The following is a 16,939-nucleotide window of genomic DNA, read 5'->3' on the forward strand; positions in this document are numbered from 1 at the left end:
ATGATGATGTTAACTTCTTGTTGAAGGGCATCATCTGTCATGGCTGGAGGAGTGGTCTTACACAATATATTTCCAGTATCAATCTCCGGTGTCAGCCCACCGGCCTTCATTCTCACCTGTCTGAGGAACAATCAGCTGATCATGTATTCGGCTCCGACTCGTACACAGTTTTGTAGAATAACTTTCTTATCGGTAATGAAAGCAGCATTTGTAGCGGAAACGGCTCGACCATGGAGCACAGTGTGAAACCAAGCGAGGATAATCATAGACGGGGGCAATAATGCTGCTAATGTTACAATGCAACCTGTTGTCAGCGCTGACACAGAGGTCATTGTGTGGGTTGATATGGTTGTAATGACAGAAGCCAAATTGGCTGCAGATGGTCCGACCGCTGCCCTGTTCACAAACGATGACGTTCACTGACAAACTGCTGCGGTTTATGGCTCTGAACTACAAATAGAGTAACAGTTCTTTCTAGCATGTAGTCTGATTGGTCGATGACTAGTAAAGCGAAGTGGCTAGACAGACAGCAAAAAGTCCAAATCCCAAGTCATTGCCGTGTTTCCATCACAATCAATCAATCAATCAAACTTTATTTGTATAGCACTTTTCATACAGGTTAGTGCAGTTCAAAGTGCTTCACAGATGACTGATGAGCTACAAAGAAAGAAAGTAAGAAAGCTGACAATGAGATACAAAAAAGGTAAATTAAGAAAGCTACACTGCCTGGCCAAAAAAAAAGTCGCCACCAAAAAAAAAAGTTCACACACTCTAATATTTCGTTGGACCGCCTTTAGCTTTGATTACAGCACGCATACGCTGTGGCATTGTTTCGATAAGCTTCTGCAATGTCACAAGATTTATTTCCATCCAGTGTTGCATTAATTTTTCACCAAGATCTTGCATTGATGATGGTAGAGTCTGACCGCTGCGCAAAGCCTTCTCCAGCACATCCCAAAGATTCTCAATGGGGTTAAAGTCTGGACTCTGTGGTGGCCAATCCATGTGTGAAAATGATGTCTCATGTTCCCTGACCCACTCTTTCACAATTTGAGCCCGATGAATCCTGGCATTGTCATCTTGGAATATGCCCGTGCCATCAGGGAAGAAAAAATCCATTGATGGAATAACCTGGTCATTCAGTATATTCAGGTAGTCAGCTGACCTCATTCTTTGAGCACATACTGTTGCTGAACCTAGACCTGACCAACTGCAGCAACCCCAGATCATAGCACTGCCCCCACAGGCTTGTACAGTAGGCACTAGGCATGATGGGTGCATCACTTCACCTGCCTCTCTTCTTACCCTGATGCGCCCATCACTCTGGAACAGGGTAAATCTGGACTCATCTGACCACATGACCTTCTTCCATTGCTCCAGAGTCCAATCTTTATGCTCCCTAGCAAATTGAAGCCTTTTTTTCCGGTTAGCCTCACTGATTAATGGTTTTCTTAAGGCCGCACAGCTGTTCAGTCCCAATCCCTTGAGTTCCCTTCGCATTGTGCGTGTGGAAATGCTCTTACTGTCACTATTAAACATAGCCCTGAGTTCTACTGTTGTTTTTCTTCGATTTGATTTCACCAAACGTTTAAGTGATCGCCGATCACGATCATTCAGGATTTTTTTCCGGCCACATTTATTCCTCGTAGACGATGGGTCCCCACTATCCTTCCAGTTTTTAATAATGCGTTGGACAGTTCTTAATCCAATTTTAGTGGTTTCTGCAATCTCCTTAGATGTTTTCTCTGCTTGATGCATGCCAATGATTTGACCCTTCTCAAACAGACTAACATCTTTTCCACGACCACGGGATGTGTCTTTCGACATGGTTGTTTAAGCAATGAGAGGCAACTCATTGCACCAGTTGGGGATAAATAACTTGTTGCCAGCTGAAAGATAATCGCCCATGCAGTAATTATCCAATAGGAGGCTCGTACCTATTTGCTTAGTTAAATCCAGGTGGCGACTTTTTTTTTGGCCAGGCAGTGTATAATAACATAAGCATCTGGGACATAATGTTCCCTCACTGAGTACAGACACTGGAGGTTTCTTTAAGAATTGGCAAAAAAAAACTGATCAGTATCTGTCCTTGTCATAGATTATGGCCAATGAAAACTAATTAGATCTTTGATAGTAACGTGTTTCATTCTGAGCCAGAAGAATGTTGTAATACATCCACTGATAAACAGAGGACAGACAAAACAGTAATTTCCCATGTACGAACTAAATGCACTCTGTCTAATTACCTTTTCCCTTGTGTGTGTGAGTGTGTGTGTGTGTGTGAGTGTGTGTGTGTGTGTGTGTGTGTGTGTGTGTGGGAGAGAGGGATCACGGGAGGATTGCACACATGCCTACGGACACGTTCACACTGTATATTTAAAGCAAGTTCCTGCTTTTCCACGTGTTCCCCTGGCTGCTGTGATCACAGCGCCGTGACCTCTGACCTCTGTCCACAGACATGCTCTCTCTGCCGGCTCAATGCAGCAGCACACTTTCTCACACGGCTTTGGTTTCACAGTTGTTTATACAGTCAGGTTTCTCTCACCTCTGTCAAGTTCGCAACACATTAGTAAAAAATGAGTCTGCTGTACAGTTGGAGGTATCCAGTGGAACCATGAATGCAGGAAATAAGTGTGTGAAGCAGGTTCTTGTTTCCGTACTGATTACAGAACATCTGGTGATTGCTCTGTATTCAGATCACATCTCTGTATTTTTCACAGGGAGAACTACAAAGATCCAGTCATGCAAGCTGTCTATGGATGTGATCAGATAAATATTTGACCGTCCTATCAAGGTGTAAAATTATCACATCTGTTATGATATAATAATTTGATTATTTATAATAATAAGACATAGTTCGTTTAACTTCCTTCTTTGATCGTATTGCATCTGTCTCCCCGTCAAAAGGCCTTACCTGACTCAGTACGCCACCCAGCTCTCATGGTTATCTCTCGCCTCGACTACTGCAATGCTCTTCCAGTGGGCCTCACTTCAGCCTCAGTGAAAGCCTCACAGATGCTCCAGAATGCAGCAGCTTGTCTGGTCTTAGATCAGTCCAAAAGGTCAAATGTCACTCTGCTACTCCCACATTGGCTACCCATGGCCACACAAATCAAATTCAAGTCACTCATGCTGCCTTCAGAAAGACTTCTGGGTCTGCTCCATGTACTTGAACTCAATCACACAGCCTTATGCTCCTTCTCTTCTACTGTGTTCCTCTAAAGGAATATCGTATGTCATCACCATCCAGGCACACAAGACGGTCTCAGTCCAGACTGTTCTGGTCTGTGGTTCTCTGATGGTGGAACAAGCTACTGAATGCTTTCAGAGCAGGAGCGTCCCTCTCTATCTTCAACAATCTCTTGAAGCCTCATCTCCTCTGAGAGCACCTCCTCCCCTAACACCTCTAACACCATAACATGTCTAACTAGCTCTTACTTACACCAGGTCTTCTACTGAACTGAAGTGATGTCCCTCACTTGTAAGTTGCTTTGGATAAAAGTGTCTGACAAATGATTAAATGTAATGTAATTTGTAGCCAGTTTAACTTTTTGTCACAGTTAAAGCCACACAGGTTTTCACCAGGGAATTAGAATCCAGTGCAGGAATGGCTGACTCCGTCACTAACACAACAACGACTGTATACAGTTGTAGTTAAAGAATATAAATACTTTGAATGGCTATTGCTGAAAAGATGTCGACTATAGATTTGAAAATCTGAAAATCTTAATTGACAGCATCATTTGTGGCAGATGTGTTTGTTTTGGTTAAGTTTTTTTTTTTCCTTCAGCTTCTTCCCACAGATTTTGTCTTGATGAGCCGATGAGCCAGAGCAACCACTTAAATGACCACATGACGAGTCCGACCACTGGCTCTTGGTCCCAGGACATAAAATAGAAATGCAACCTTGCTACCACTGTGTGCGACGTGCAACGTGGCACGCTCTGTACAGCAGAGCGACACGCCACAAGGTACAGTAGTTATGGCATGTTGTTCCCTGCTGCACTGCTGTAGTCAGCCCTTTGGCTTCTCCACTCCCCGCTGCCAAAACCTCCAGCGAGCTGCTCGGCTCAAAGTGGGAGCACTGGTCTGGCTGAAAGACGGATCACGGCGGCCAGAGTATGATAAGCCACAGAGCAGCGTCTCTCTCCTCCACCGTCCTCTCAGGCCCCCCCCCCCCGTGGTAAAAAAAAAAGTGCGATTAATTAGTGGTGATTAATGTCGGGCCGTGGGAGTGTTAACTGTTGGTGACTGAGGAGTTTATTAAGCTTGTTTTGCTGCTGTACTTATGGAGGTAGTTTTAGGTCGCAGCGTCAGCTCGGCGGCTTAAATGTGAAAGCTAAAGTGTGAGGTGGCGGTTTAACTTCACTGTTGGGAGTCTGTCCTCCGTGTAACACTAAACTTTGAGCACCACATTGTACGGCACTGCATACATGAGACAATCCAGTTACAAAGACGCGTTCATTACAACTGTGATGTTTCATCTGAGAAAAGCTGTGAGCTTTTTAGTGTAACTAACAGAATCTTATCCAACAGACAACAGCAGCAAACCTTTATGAAAAGTAACTGCTACTCACATCAGGCCACGCCACTCATCTCTTTAACGTCATAAATCACTCATGCATCAAGTTTGCAGCAGTTTTATACACATACAGCACGTTGCTTGGATGCACTAAATAACACACAAACAACGGGTTAGAATGAGCATCATAGCTCCTTTTGCTCATAAGGAGCAGGCGACACATGTGGCCTCACAATCGAACGAAGTGCCATTTTCTTTCACATCATTCATTCAGCCTGAAATCGGTAGCAGTTTCTAGGAACAGTAAAAAAAACTTTCACTTTGAGAGTTGTTATGTCTGTAAGTGGACTTATAACCTCTGTGCAGCTGCTTGTTATTAGTTTATATGGATGTAGCTATGTGGCTAGCTAACATTTTTAATCCCCCTCGCTAAGGCTACATCCAGTCGAATATCTTTTAGTTTTAAAACGCATCTCTTTTGTTGCGTTTACTCCTGGCGTCCACGCTACTATGGAAACAGTGACACAGACACCCGCGTTCGCTCCACGAAAAATGAATTACAAACATCACTGACCTTGTTGTCTTTGCTAGCAGCTGTTGTGCAGTTAAATTCTGCATTTTAACGCTACAACTGCCTTCGCTGTTCTTCATTTGTAGTATTTTCTGTAACTAACAACTGCGGAGTAGACAACCTGCTTCCTGCTTGTACGTGAATGGTCATGTGATATGTGTTTTCAGGCCTGTTCATCTGGAAGGAGATTTTTTTCTGATACGGAGCTAAAATGCTGATCTGGTGGGAGAACATATTAGTGTGGGTAGCTGTCTGACTGTTTCTCTGTTTTGAAGACTTATCTTTTGGCGTTTTGTCTTTATTTAATAGCCAGTATGGAAACATGGGGAGAGAGGAGGGATATGACGTGCAACAAGGGTCCGACCCAGCCAGGAGTTGCACCTTGGAAGCCGGTAGTATGTGGTGTACGCCTTAACCAGTCCACTGCTTCTTTAACTGGCAGACACAATGGACGCAAAAATAGTCTTATGTGACTTGGTGAGCAAATCAGAAATTCAGAGGTCTGGACCCAGGCTAGCTTACACATCACCCTCACATTAACAGTGGGTGGATGCTGGCGTTCCACGGCGACGAGGCATTAAATACACGGAGATAATGTCTGAAAACTGTGGAGGATTTCTTTCTAACCGAGCTGACTTGAGCCCAACTGTCAGTGGATGTTGTAAGGCACTTTAGCTCAACTGTTCCATGAAAGACACCATGGTAAGCAATAGTCAAAAAGGGCTAAATGTATCAAGTGGCAACAGGAAATGACGTTTGCGTTATCATGTACAATTTAAACAGTTCTCACATCAGCTGAAACTGGTGTCAATACTGATTTTAGACAGTTTTCTGAGTTTGACTCAATACACTGAAGCTCGTGTTGAGATGGGCGTTTCTTGTCGTTTTCTCAAACTGGCCCGTCACATTCCTCGCCGTCCTCAGCCCCACAGGTGGAGGGACAGAGGCGGCCAGATTACAATAGCAGATCATTGTCTGATTTCTTCTTTTTTTTTTTTTTTTTCTCCTTCTATTTAATTTTCTGCCCTGAAAGCTTTTGGTCTCAGCACAGATGGGGCCATACCCCCTTTTTTTCCTTTCCAATACAAGATTCAGGATTCAAGATTCTTCTCCTCTGGTTACTTCAGGTGATGATTTAACGCTCAAACCACACAAAGACAACTCAGACACACACACACACAAAAACAAAACTTAACTCCCCCTTTGCTTGACCCCTGTGAAAGCCCATTTTAATCAGTGAAGGACTGTCTGCCTGAACAGCCTCAACACCTAATACCTCAGACAGGTTCATCTTGTTACCGAGCAAATAAATCCCACTCACAGACATGCTGAGTTCAGACATGGCTTTAGGAGGCCTGAGGGTGGTTTCCTTTAGCGGTGCTGAGACCGTAATGAAAGCATACAGCGGCCGTGAGGCTCGCTCCAGCGTCCCTGCTTTTGTAATATAGCCATGAATACAAATGGCCCCGCTAATTCACTCCAACTCCTAACAACACTCATTTCCCCTTCTGCCAGAGGTCATTTGGTGCTCTATCGCTCTTGCTGCTCCGTCCCTCATTACATCTGCCTCCCAGGGGATTCTTCTCCAAATCCTCAACACAATCACTGTTAAGCAACTAAACATTCTCTGATTTGCTCTGCTGGTAGATGTGCTGAAGTTACACCCTCTCCTGTTTGGAATTTAAAGGTGTAATTCAAATTAATCTACAGCTTGTTATTTCAGTTGTTGGCGCGTGTTCTTTGTTTTCTGCGTGACCTTTGCTGTGTTCAGTTTGGTGTGGAGATGAGCCCTGGAGTGCGAACTCAGCTGGAGGCGATCCAGAGCTCTGGCAGCCCTGACCGGGCTAGCCGTTGCCAGGTGCCACCGGGCTCGGAGCCACAGCCGCAACCACAAGGAGAGCTAGATCCAGGCCAGGGGACCACAACATGATGCTAGGCTACAGGGAGTCACTGTACACACAGAGAACACAGAGTTCTCCAGGGTTCTGTGGATATGTTGGTCTTATGTGCATAAAGTGTCTGATTCTGACCAGTTGTTTAATACAAAACATCACCATTTGTTGTGATTGGATCCAAGTCGTCAGAACTAATTGGTTTTACTTCCTCTGTTTGCAGTTTCATTAACTTTCTTCCTATTTTTCATCCACCTTTTGACTAAACTTTGCTTAAACATTTCATATTGTTTTACCATCCACCCTGTAAATCTTTACTTACCAACTAAAATAAACAAGAAAAACAACAAAAAAAAAATGGTTGGCAAAATTAGACAAAGTGGATGAAGGGGGTTATGGAAAACCCCATTTGAGTTGTTTTTGATTGACGATGTTATCATTTAACAACAGCATACCAAGTTTTCATTAGCATTGAGCCAAAGCAAGTATTAAAGAAACCCCCAAAGCTAATATCAGAGGTTAATGTTTGATGTGACTAAACATTTTGATGCATAAAAATAAGAGAACAGCTGCAGCACTGCCAAAGAGCTTGACAAAGAAATCTGTGTCATATGTTAATGATTGATTCAATTGCTTTTGATTCGCAATGGTTACATTCTCAAAGTTGCACAAGGCACGATATTCATGTAAAACCAGCTTTGCCTAAGTTGCATCAGAGAAAACTGGCAGCTTACTGACTGTTGTATTGCAGGGTTTTTGGAGGTCAAGTACTTTTCAAAAATCCTTTCCATATTAACAGTAAAAACTGGTTTGACATTTTGGAAAAATTGCTTATTATCTTTTTTTTCAGGAAGTACATGAAAAGATTGATACCACTGTCATTATCTGTGCTTTAACTGTAGCCAAGTTAGCATAGCATACCCTAGCTTAGCATAAAGACTGTAAGTAGTGGGAAACTGCTAGCCTTCCTCTGTCCAAAGTTAAAAAAAATCTGCCTTCCAACATCTTTAAAGCTCATTCATTAACACATTGTATTTCTATTTATTCTGTAAACACACACAGTAAAAAGAGTCATATGTAGTTTTACAGGGAGTTGTGCAGTGAAGCTATTTCTTAGTTACTATATAATAGTAATAATTATAAAACAGTTACAGCAAAGTCTTTATGCTAAGCTACGTTCCAGATCCATACTTGCACATGCAATAATATTATCACATGTTGTTATGGGGAACGTGTGAAACATTAGCATTCATATGAAGCTGTGTGACTGTCCATCTGATGAATTTAAGTCCAGTTTTCACTCTGCTTTTTGCCCTGTTTTTGGTCTTCATCAACCCCTGAGGGAAATAACTGGATCTTTAGCTGCTACCATGCCAGTCACTAACCTTTTCCTGTTTGCCCTTTCGGTACAGTGGTAGTAGATTGTTGTAGGATTTACAGCTGTCTGCAGCTGCTGCTGGATACAAGATTGATGGCAGTGAGAGAAACCAAACAATGAAGTTTTGGCCTGAAAAACCAAAACAATGAGCTAAAGGATGCTAAAATGTTCCATAGAGCTAAGGGGAACTCTGGAGGATTATCACTATGAGCCATCCCATTCACATAACATAATCATTTGATCCATTGTTATTATAAAAATTTCAATTATAGCCACTTTAATTAGTAAACTTATGTAGTGTTGGTAGTAACTCTGAGCCTGAGCCAGGCTAACTGTTTCCTTCTGCTCTGTCTTTATGCTAAGCTATGCTATTGGCCTCCCAGCTCCAGCTCTGAATTTAATGCATAGATATGAAACTGCTATCAATTTTCTAATCTAATGATAAAACAAGGTTAAAGTGTATTTCACAAAATATTTAACTTTTTTTAGGACAGGAGTTCAGTGGCACTATGTCGATATTGTTTGAAAAGCAGGAAAACACTGATTTTTCTCTCCAAGGTGCATTTCCCTCCAATGACGGAGAGCCAGTTTGGCACAATGCACCATTGTGTACGAGCGCTCTGCTGATCCTCGGTATGTACGGTTTGACGTTTGTGGCATTCCTGCTGAGTTCTACCCCGATTATCCTTATCAATGAGAGACAGACTGATGTAGGAAGATAAGGCTCTTACCAGCTTTTGAGCCAGGCACAGGGCCTTTATGAGGACAAATGTTTCCCTGCAATTCAGACATCCCTGTGGAGCCTATTAGAAGGTCAGAGATTCTGTAAGATAAATGGATCTGGAGACCAAATAGCAGCATATTGTCATGGGTTTGAATAGTTTCCTGCTCCAGGAATGCTGATGAAAACATCCTGTTGGCACTGTTGGACAGTATTGTATAATGGTAATACACAACTGTCAGGCTCGCAGTCTGTTCATAACCACATACATATAAGTATAAGTGTGGTGAACATCTTTCTGTCTTTTAAAACAACAATGTTTTGAGCTTAGTTACCTGTTGTTATCGCTCCCCGTCCCCGCAGGTTGACAGGATCGGTTCCTTAGTTATATGACGTATGAATCCTTGGATCTGTTTTTATGAGACTGTCATTGGTTTGCTGCAGCGGCAAGGTGTAAATTCTCAATCATTTCACTCATCTGCCTATTTCACTCACGATATGTTTTGTATTATATAAGAACCACCATATGGATCTTAACTAGGTTAAACACTTGATTTTCATCTGAGATTTTCATGTTTGAAGCTGCAGCTCCCTATAAAGAACTAACAACTCACAGATACATCAAGCACAGTTATACAGTGTCACTGTCGACACTAATTTGTCAGTACATCGATATAATTCAAAAGTTTATGAATAAAGTTTCACCTGGTGAAACATGTTTCTAGAAATAAGCGACTGTATCCTCAGTTAACACCCTGTTCTAAAGATGGATTTAAATAATGTGACACTTGTGTGACTTGATTGTAAGAATGACTTCCTAAGATGGATATTTCTTCCAGCACATTAGTCCCTATCAGGCTTAATTTACTGTTATAAGTTATAAGTGAGCTCATGATTCCACATGGATCCATTCCCCCCTCATGTCCTAATCTATAACCCTGGTATCCCCCTGTCAGTGCCTGTTATCAGCCTTTATTGCACCACTGATACCCCATTCAAAGGGCGCATTAGCATATCGCCCGTGAAGTGATGTCTATAGGGCCCGAGCGATTCGGATCATAAAGCATAAATGTGCTGCTGTAGTGTAATGCACGACCCACAGGCCTGCTGCTGCAGAGAGAGTCCGAGTGAAGAGACAGAGAAAACAAAGTTAATGGGTGACAAACCTCAGTAATGCTCTGCTGCTATAGGGCACTGCCTCCATTAACCATAGCCCGGTGAAAACCATCCTACCGAGCAGAATCTCTCCTGCATCTGGCCTCTCTGTGGTAATGAGGCAGCACCAAGGTGTCGTCTATCTGGTTTTATGTACGCATGCTTAGAGAAAATGCTTTTCCTGTTCCACAGTTAAGCTGTTTGTAGTGAGCAGATCTTAAATAGATGAAAACAAGGGATAAGACTAGATGAGACACATAGAAATTGTATTGGGGGAAACTCCTGTGAAGATACTGACACATTTCAGGTTTTCATTTACTCAATAAAACATTACGGTGAGGAAGGCATTCAGTCACTATGAAGACTAAAACCTATTTTATGTAAAGACAGCACTGATGCAGAAGTCCAGGTGAGTAGGTGATACCAATAAATACCTATATCATCCGTATAGTCATTTCCAGCCCAAAGGCAGATTAAAAAAAAAAAATGGAATTAAACCTCGGCAAATGTAGGAAGCAGAAGGTCACCACGCTCAACACGGAACCGGAAAAAAAAAAAAAAAAAAAACAGTAAAACTTTTTGGTAGTACATTAGTACCTAGTAAAGGGGTCAGTGGTTCCATTTCCGGCTCCTCCAGTCCACATTTCTTGTCCTTTGGCAAGATATTGATGACTTGAATGTGCGTGTATGGTAGAAAAAGCACTATATATGTGCAGGGAAAAGCGCTGTATAAATGTGTGTGTGAAGGGGTGACACTGGCTTTCATTGTAAAGCGCTCTGAGTGGTCGAGAGAATATAAAACGCTATATAAGTGCAGTCCATTTACCATTTACCTAGAACGTGCTTTGCTTCTGAGTCCAGCTGAGCTGTGATGTTTCACTCCAAAGAGTGAATGTACGAGCATGAAAAACGTGGGTATTCAGCTCCCTGTTTACTGAACATGTGCGTTTTTTGATTCCTGCAAGGGCAAGTCTGAATTGTTTTTAGATAGTTTGTGAAGATTTGGGCTATTTTTGTCCCGTTTAGGAAAGGTTACAGCTACATTCAAATAAACTGGCCCATCCTCTCCCTTGAGTACTGTGATTGAGACGGAGGACAGTGAGCTGAATAGACTGATAACTAACAGCTGACCCACATGTTGTTTAATTTATTACAGCTATGCTGAAAACCTATTCAATCTGCGGCATCAGTCAGCGGGGATGGTTTGCAGCTCTACATATTGTGTTGGGCTGATAAGACAGGTATCTTAAATCAATGTTTCGGCTGGTGCAGCGTTGAACTGCTCGTGCACTGTCAGGCAGGATGTCGTTCTCTTTTAACTTTGGGTGTTTGCTAGAAAAAGCACATTACACAAATCAGCCCATGTATTTATCAGGAACTTGAGTTTCACATGAACCGTTGAGTCTGGTTTGGTTCTGGAGCCTCAGTAAACGGCTCCATCCAGTATAAATAGCAGAGCCTTTGGTCTGTTGCCACTGCGGCTGAGCGCAGCGGCAGGGAGGAACAGCTGTAGTCGCTCTGTCGCCGAGACCGGATCACTCCTCAGCCGTCCTGCCAGTCTTGTCCTGCCAGTCTTGTCCGTGCCGTCTAACATAAGCAACACTTGAGGACCCAGACTCCCGGGCCTGGCTGTAATTTCAACCCACAACCTGCAGCCATTTACTCCCTGCGTGTGTGCGTGTGCGTGTGCGTGTGTGTGTGTGTGTGTGTGTCTGTGTGTGTGCGCGTGCATGCGTGCGTGTGTTTACCTGCGCAGATGATTACTGTATACGGTGAGGTACAGGTGTAATCTAGTAAAAACACATATAGTCATTTTACTTATCTCATTAAAGCTGCACTCATCAAAACATTTATAATGACATTTGATGAAATGAGTATATATTATGAAAGGTGTTTCTCATAGTAACAAACGCACAGAGAATAACCACCCAACTCTGCAGGTCCCTCATCTCTGCAGAGAGTATTAGTGTCTTTCAGTTCATTGTTATGGTTTTACAGCTCAGAACTTTATTGTTTTGGTTCAGTCTCTTACCAACCAGCTGTTTCCAGCTGTTTCCAGTAAAGAAACAACTGAAAAACCCACTGTACATCACCCGCCCAGCACCGAACAGCACACAGACAAAATTAGCAACTAGCTAAAACAAACGAATGACTTCAGCTTTAATTATGCTATTCTATTTGTAATTGTTTCAAAATGACTTTTTTTTTGATGAAATAACTGCATTTTGACTTTACACGTCATTGTACAGTATATTCTCATTAAAAAGCCATAATCAAATATCCTGTATTTGAACATGTAAAATATACATGATATATACATATACATACAACCCCATACTCATGTTATATATCTGCATACATTGAATTTCCATATATGAAACATATGTGATATAAAATAAAAACTTAAAAGATATATATGAAACCTATTAGACATTGAAACAACTTCACATATTGACATATACAGTATGTCTAGCCATGTCTAAGTATATATGCTTATATTGTAGTCATATGTTACATAAATATATATCTGTCCCAAAGCCTGTCAATATATTTTGATATTATAACCAGTGGGGTCCAAAAGTCTGAGACCACTTTCCCAGAAAAAGAAGATAAGACATGTTTGAAATGAATGAGAAATCAATAATAAAAACATATAAGCATATAGAAATGTTATATGTATGTTGTTTGAATTAACTTACATATATAAATGTAATATTTTGATATGTACTATGGGTATTTTATATATGCTATAAACTTATAACTTCATATCCAGAGGATGTATATACATATGACATATATGGCAACATCACTCGTGATATAGGGACATATACAGTATGTCATATATTACATCTCTGTATGAGATGTGTAATTTGTCTTGATTATAGCTGTTTTTATATGGATTTCATGAAGGATTGCACTGTGGTACTAATCTGCACTGAAACATAAACGTGTAAAGAACTAAACTGGCAAATACTACAAGTGCAGTACAGTCTGAAATCTGTACCGAAAAAACATTTAATAATTCACTGTTTTACTTTTTCATACTGTGTGAGCCAGATACATTTTGAAGTGTAGGAATGGAGATTTTCAGTGTAGAATTCTTAAATATAAATAAAGCAGGTAATAATATCTTTTAGCAGCTCTCCACATCTCAGACAGCTGACTGATCAATCCTGTAAAATAGCAGCACGTTCCTGTGAGACAACACTTTGTCACATGAAAGTAAATGAGCGGAATCTGAAACACGCACATTAATAGGTAGAACTGACTGCAGTCAGAGTCAATTTTCTGTGTTAATGTGAAATGTAGACTGATTTGAAGGCAGCCTCCAGGTGTCCGATGGGTCACTTGGCCCTGATCCCAGAACAGTTTATAAAGGAAGGATTAGGCTGTGTTAATTGGATAGATGGTCCAAAAAGATTAGGTGCACAGAGCAGCATTTCCTCACCCCTTCAGCCTCAGTAAATAATGAAGCCCTTGACTGTAAAAACAAGACCTAGGTACAGTGTGTTAATGTGCTGACAGAGCTGTGGGTCCAGGAGGGGCCAGTGTGGTGGAGATGTTTGACCTGAGCACAGTCAGGTCAAACAGGAAGATGAGTCTTTTAAAATCTTTAAATGAAAAAACATCCTCTGACTGACGGATGTTGGTGTGATGAGAGAAGGATAAAGGGTTCACCTGTGTTTCCTGGGTAACGTTTCATAAATTGTCAGCAGTGGAGGATTTTTTGTAAATGTACTTAAATCCTAACTGAAAGTCAGTTTACATTCTTAAAAAACAAACATGCTTATCTGATGGTTTCTATCTCCATGTGTGTCTTGCTGCAGGTCCTTCAAGCCAGACTTTGTCCTGATTCGCCAGCACGCCTACAGCATGATCCCCGGCGAGGACTTCAGGAACCTTGTGATTGGCCTGCATTTTGGCGGCGTCCCGAGCATCAACTCTCTCTTCTCCATCTACAACTTCTGCAGCAAACCTTGGGTGGTAAGCGATTTGTAACAGCTCTCTTTGCTCCACTTTAACCCACACGAAGGTGATGCGAGTCCCTCCCTCGGCGACTGCCTCCGGCTGATTTATTTGGGCTATTAAAGGGAGCTATAACACCTGTCTCTGGAGCCGGCGGAGCAGGCGGCCTCCACCACCACCACCACCACCACCACCACACATTATTACTCACGCTGTTGTGAGAAGAGAAAACAAGACACAAGAAGAGGTGTGAATGCTTGGCTCTGCAGGGGGTCAGAATGGTAGTCTTGTCTCCTACTGTGTGACGCTACATCCACACTAATATGTTTTAGTTTTGAAACACACCACTTTTGCTACGTTTACTCCCGGTGTCCACACTACTCAGAGTTTTCCTGCCCGTAAAACAGAGACTTTCACAAACTCTGCTGGACCCATTTTAGTTTGAAAACTCATGGAGAGCTTTGGAAACGATGGTGTACACACCTACAGTTACTCCCTGATTGGGTCTCATCAACCTCGACTACCACCAACATGGATGATGAATTAGCATTACTGATGATGTTGAAATTTCTGCAACTAACCAACTGCAGAGTAGACGGTCTGCTTCCTGTTTACACCGGCACAAGCATGCCCAGTGTATGTGAATGATCATGTAACATGCGTTTTCAGGTGTGTTAATATGGACAGAGTTTATTTTTCTGATAAGGAGCTAAAACACTCATCTGGTCAGAGATCGTTTCCGTCTTGAAATGCCGCTTGAATATGAAAACGTGTTAATGTGGACGTAGCCGAACGTGGACGAAATTTGAAGTATATTCTCCAAGAGACTAACAGATACACTTCCACCATGTGGTCAAAAAAATGCTCTTTTCTTTTCACTGGCTCTGTTAGTTATTTTTCAAAGCACACAATAAGTTTTCATATGGTCAAATGTTCTTTTCCTGATGCCATCAGATTTTCTATTTATTCTGATCATAATGGCAGAGACTTGAAAGTTGCTAGAGATAGGTAATCATTCACTATATAATTACTGGTGCTTAATAACAATATAATAAATAATTAATCCTGCGGAAACGGAGAAGGAGCCAACTTTGGATTTTAATGACATTATCTAGAACATTAACTACATGTTTCTTTTCATGTAATAATTTCTACTTTGCAAATGTAAAATACAGTTGAACTGTGTTTGCTTGATGAGTATCGCCAGTTCATTTCTCTCTTATACACTTATTTATATGTTGTTTTGTGACTCTTGCCTTGCCAGCAGCCAGCCAGTCTTGTATTTTTGGATCTATTTAGTTATTAGTTTAGTATTTGTGATATAAAACATCAACAGTAAATGTCAGGATATGTTGTCAGTGCCATTTTGCACAGACATTGCACATTACATATGACCATTATAAAAGAGGTAGACACATTTCTACACCCAGAATACAGTGCAGCTACAGCACAGGCTAATTTCCTGTTATGTTGACCCACAGCTGGTTCAAAACCACTGACCACAGCAGGTGAGGCCAGAAACAGGAAGAAAGGAAAGTTACAACACCTCAATATTAAATAACATCTAAAATTTATTGCTCCTGAGGATCTGAAAATAGATTTTTCCGAGTCAGAGTTGGTCTAACTGCACTGGGTCACATTTTATAAGCATCTGAGTGGGCCAGAAAAATAAGCCCATGCCATCCCAGTCCAGATGTTGACTTGCAGTGTGTCTCTGGTTGTAAATGTGCTGTGAACACAGGTGTATTCTGGGTAACCTCTCCTGTCCTCTGCTGTTGAATGATGTCTGACTGTCTTGTTTATTTCTGCCTGCAGTTTTCTCAGATGATTAAGCTCTACCACTCCCTCGGTGCTGAGAAATTCCCCCTGAATGAACAAACCTTCTATCCCAACCACACACAGATGGTGAGTGCCTCACAGATATTATTCTTCATTTAAACAGTGTGGGAACAAAATAACACACCCTCCCCTACAAACACAAAAAATCAGCACAGAATTACTGAAGCCCATTTTTCATTAAATCTTTATTATAAAAATATAAAACACAGAAATTAAGTCAAACATTTCTTTAACCCCCTACAGGGAAATAAACCCCCCACCCACCCACCCTCACTTCAGGAATCAGTGTTTACACACAAACTGTACACAGCTTCCGTGATTGGAGTTTTTTTTAAGGATCAATCTTGACCAAGTGTTTCTGTGTTAAGGAGACAGTATATTTACACAAACATGAACCACAGAAATAGTGACACAGAAACGCCACAGTGGGATAAACAGCCTGAATAAGGAGCTGAATTCTGTAATGATGTGTTTTCCCTCAAAGATCAACTTTTTCCTTTTCTTTAGACCTTTTTATAAAAATTATGATCAATCATCACTGTCATGTTTTATCCTCTCGTGAACATTCAAACCAAAGATAAGGGGTTAATTTGATTCATTACGAAAAAGACGCCGACAGGCTGGAAGTTAAATATTAAGATTCATTGAGGGACATTTTGTCAAAGTTCAGTGGTTGACTCGCAAAATCAAAGATCAGATCATGTAATTTAATCAGATCATTTAACATTTGTCATTTATATTAACTTACCTTTAACTTAGATCAGTAAAGGATTTTCATTTAGTATCAGATACAAGTCAATCGCTGTCTTCCTCCTCTGATATGATCTGACTTTCACGAGAAAGAGTGAATTGGACTTTTTTGTCAATTTTGAATGGAACTGAATAAATTTAACTC

The 16,939-nt window shown here is 41.4% G+C and overlaps 1 protein-coding gene across 4 annotated transcripts in view; it reads left to right on the forward strand.

Moving 5' to 3' along the window:
- Positions 1-16,939, forward strand: part of LOC130163805 (synapsin-3-like) — a 115,583-nt gene that overhangs the window by 39,716 nt on the left and 58,928 nt on the right. For all 4 annotated transcript variants that reach the window (XM_056368198.1, XM_056368197.1, XM_056368196.1 and 1 more), the window contains exons 5-6: positions 14,067-14,223; positions 16,021-16,110. In XM_056368198.1, the coding sequence (XP_056224173.1) occupies positions 14,067-14,223; positions 16,021-16,110 (247 nt within the window). The remainder of the gene's footprint in view (positions 1-14,066; positions 14,224-16,020; positions 16,111-16,939) is intronic.

Source organism: Seriola aureovittata, chromosome 22 (genome assembly GCF_021018895.1).
Source record: "Seriola aureovittata isolate HTS-2021-v1 ecotype China chromosome 22, ASM2101889v1, whole genome shotgun sequence".
In the NCBI taxonomy this organism is placed as follows: domain Eukaryota; kingdom Metazoa; phylum Chordata; class Actinopteri; order Carangiformes; family Carangidae; genus Seriola; species Seriola aureovittata.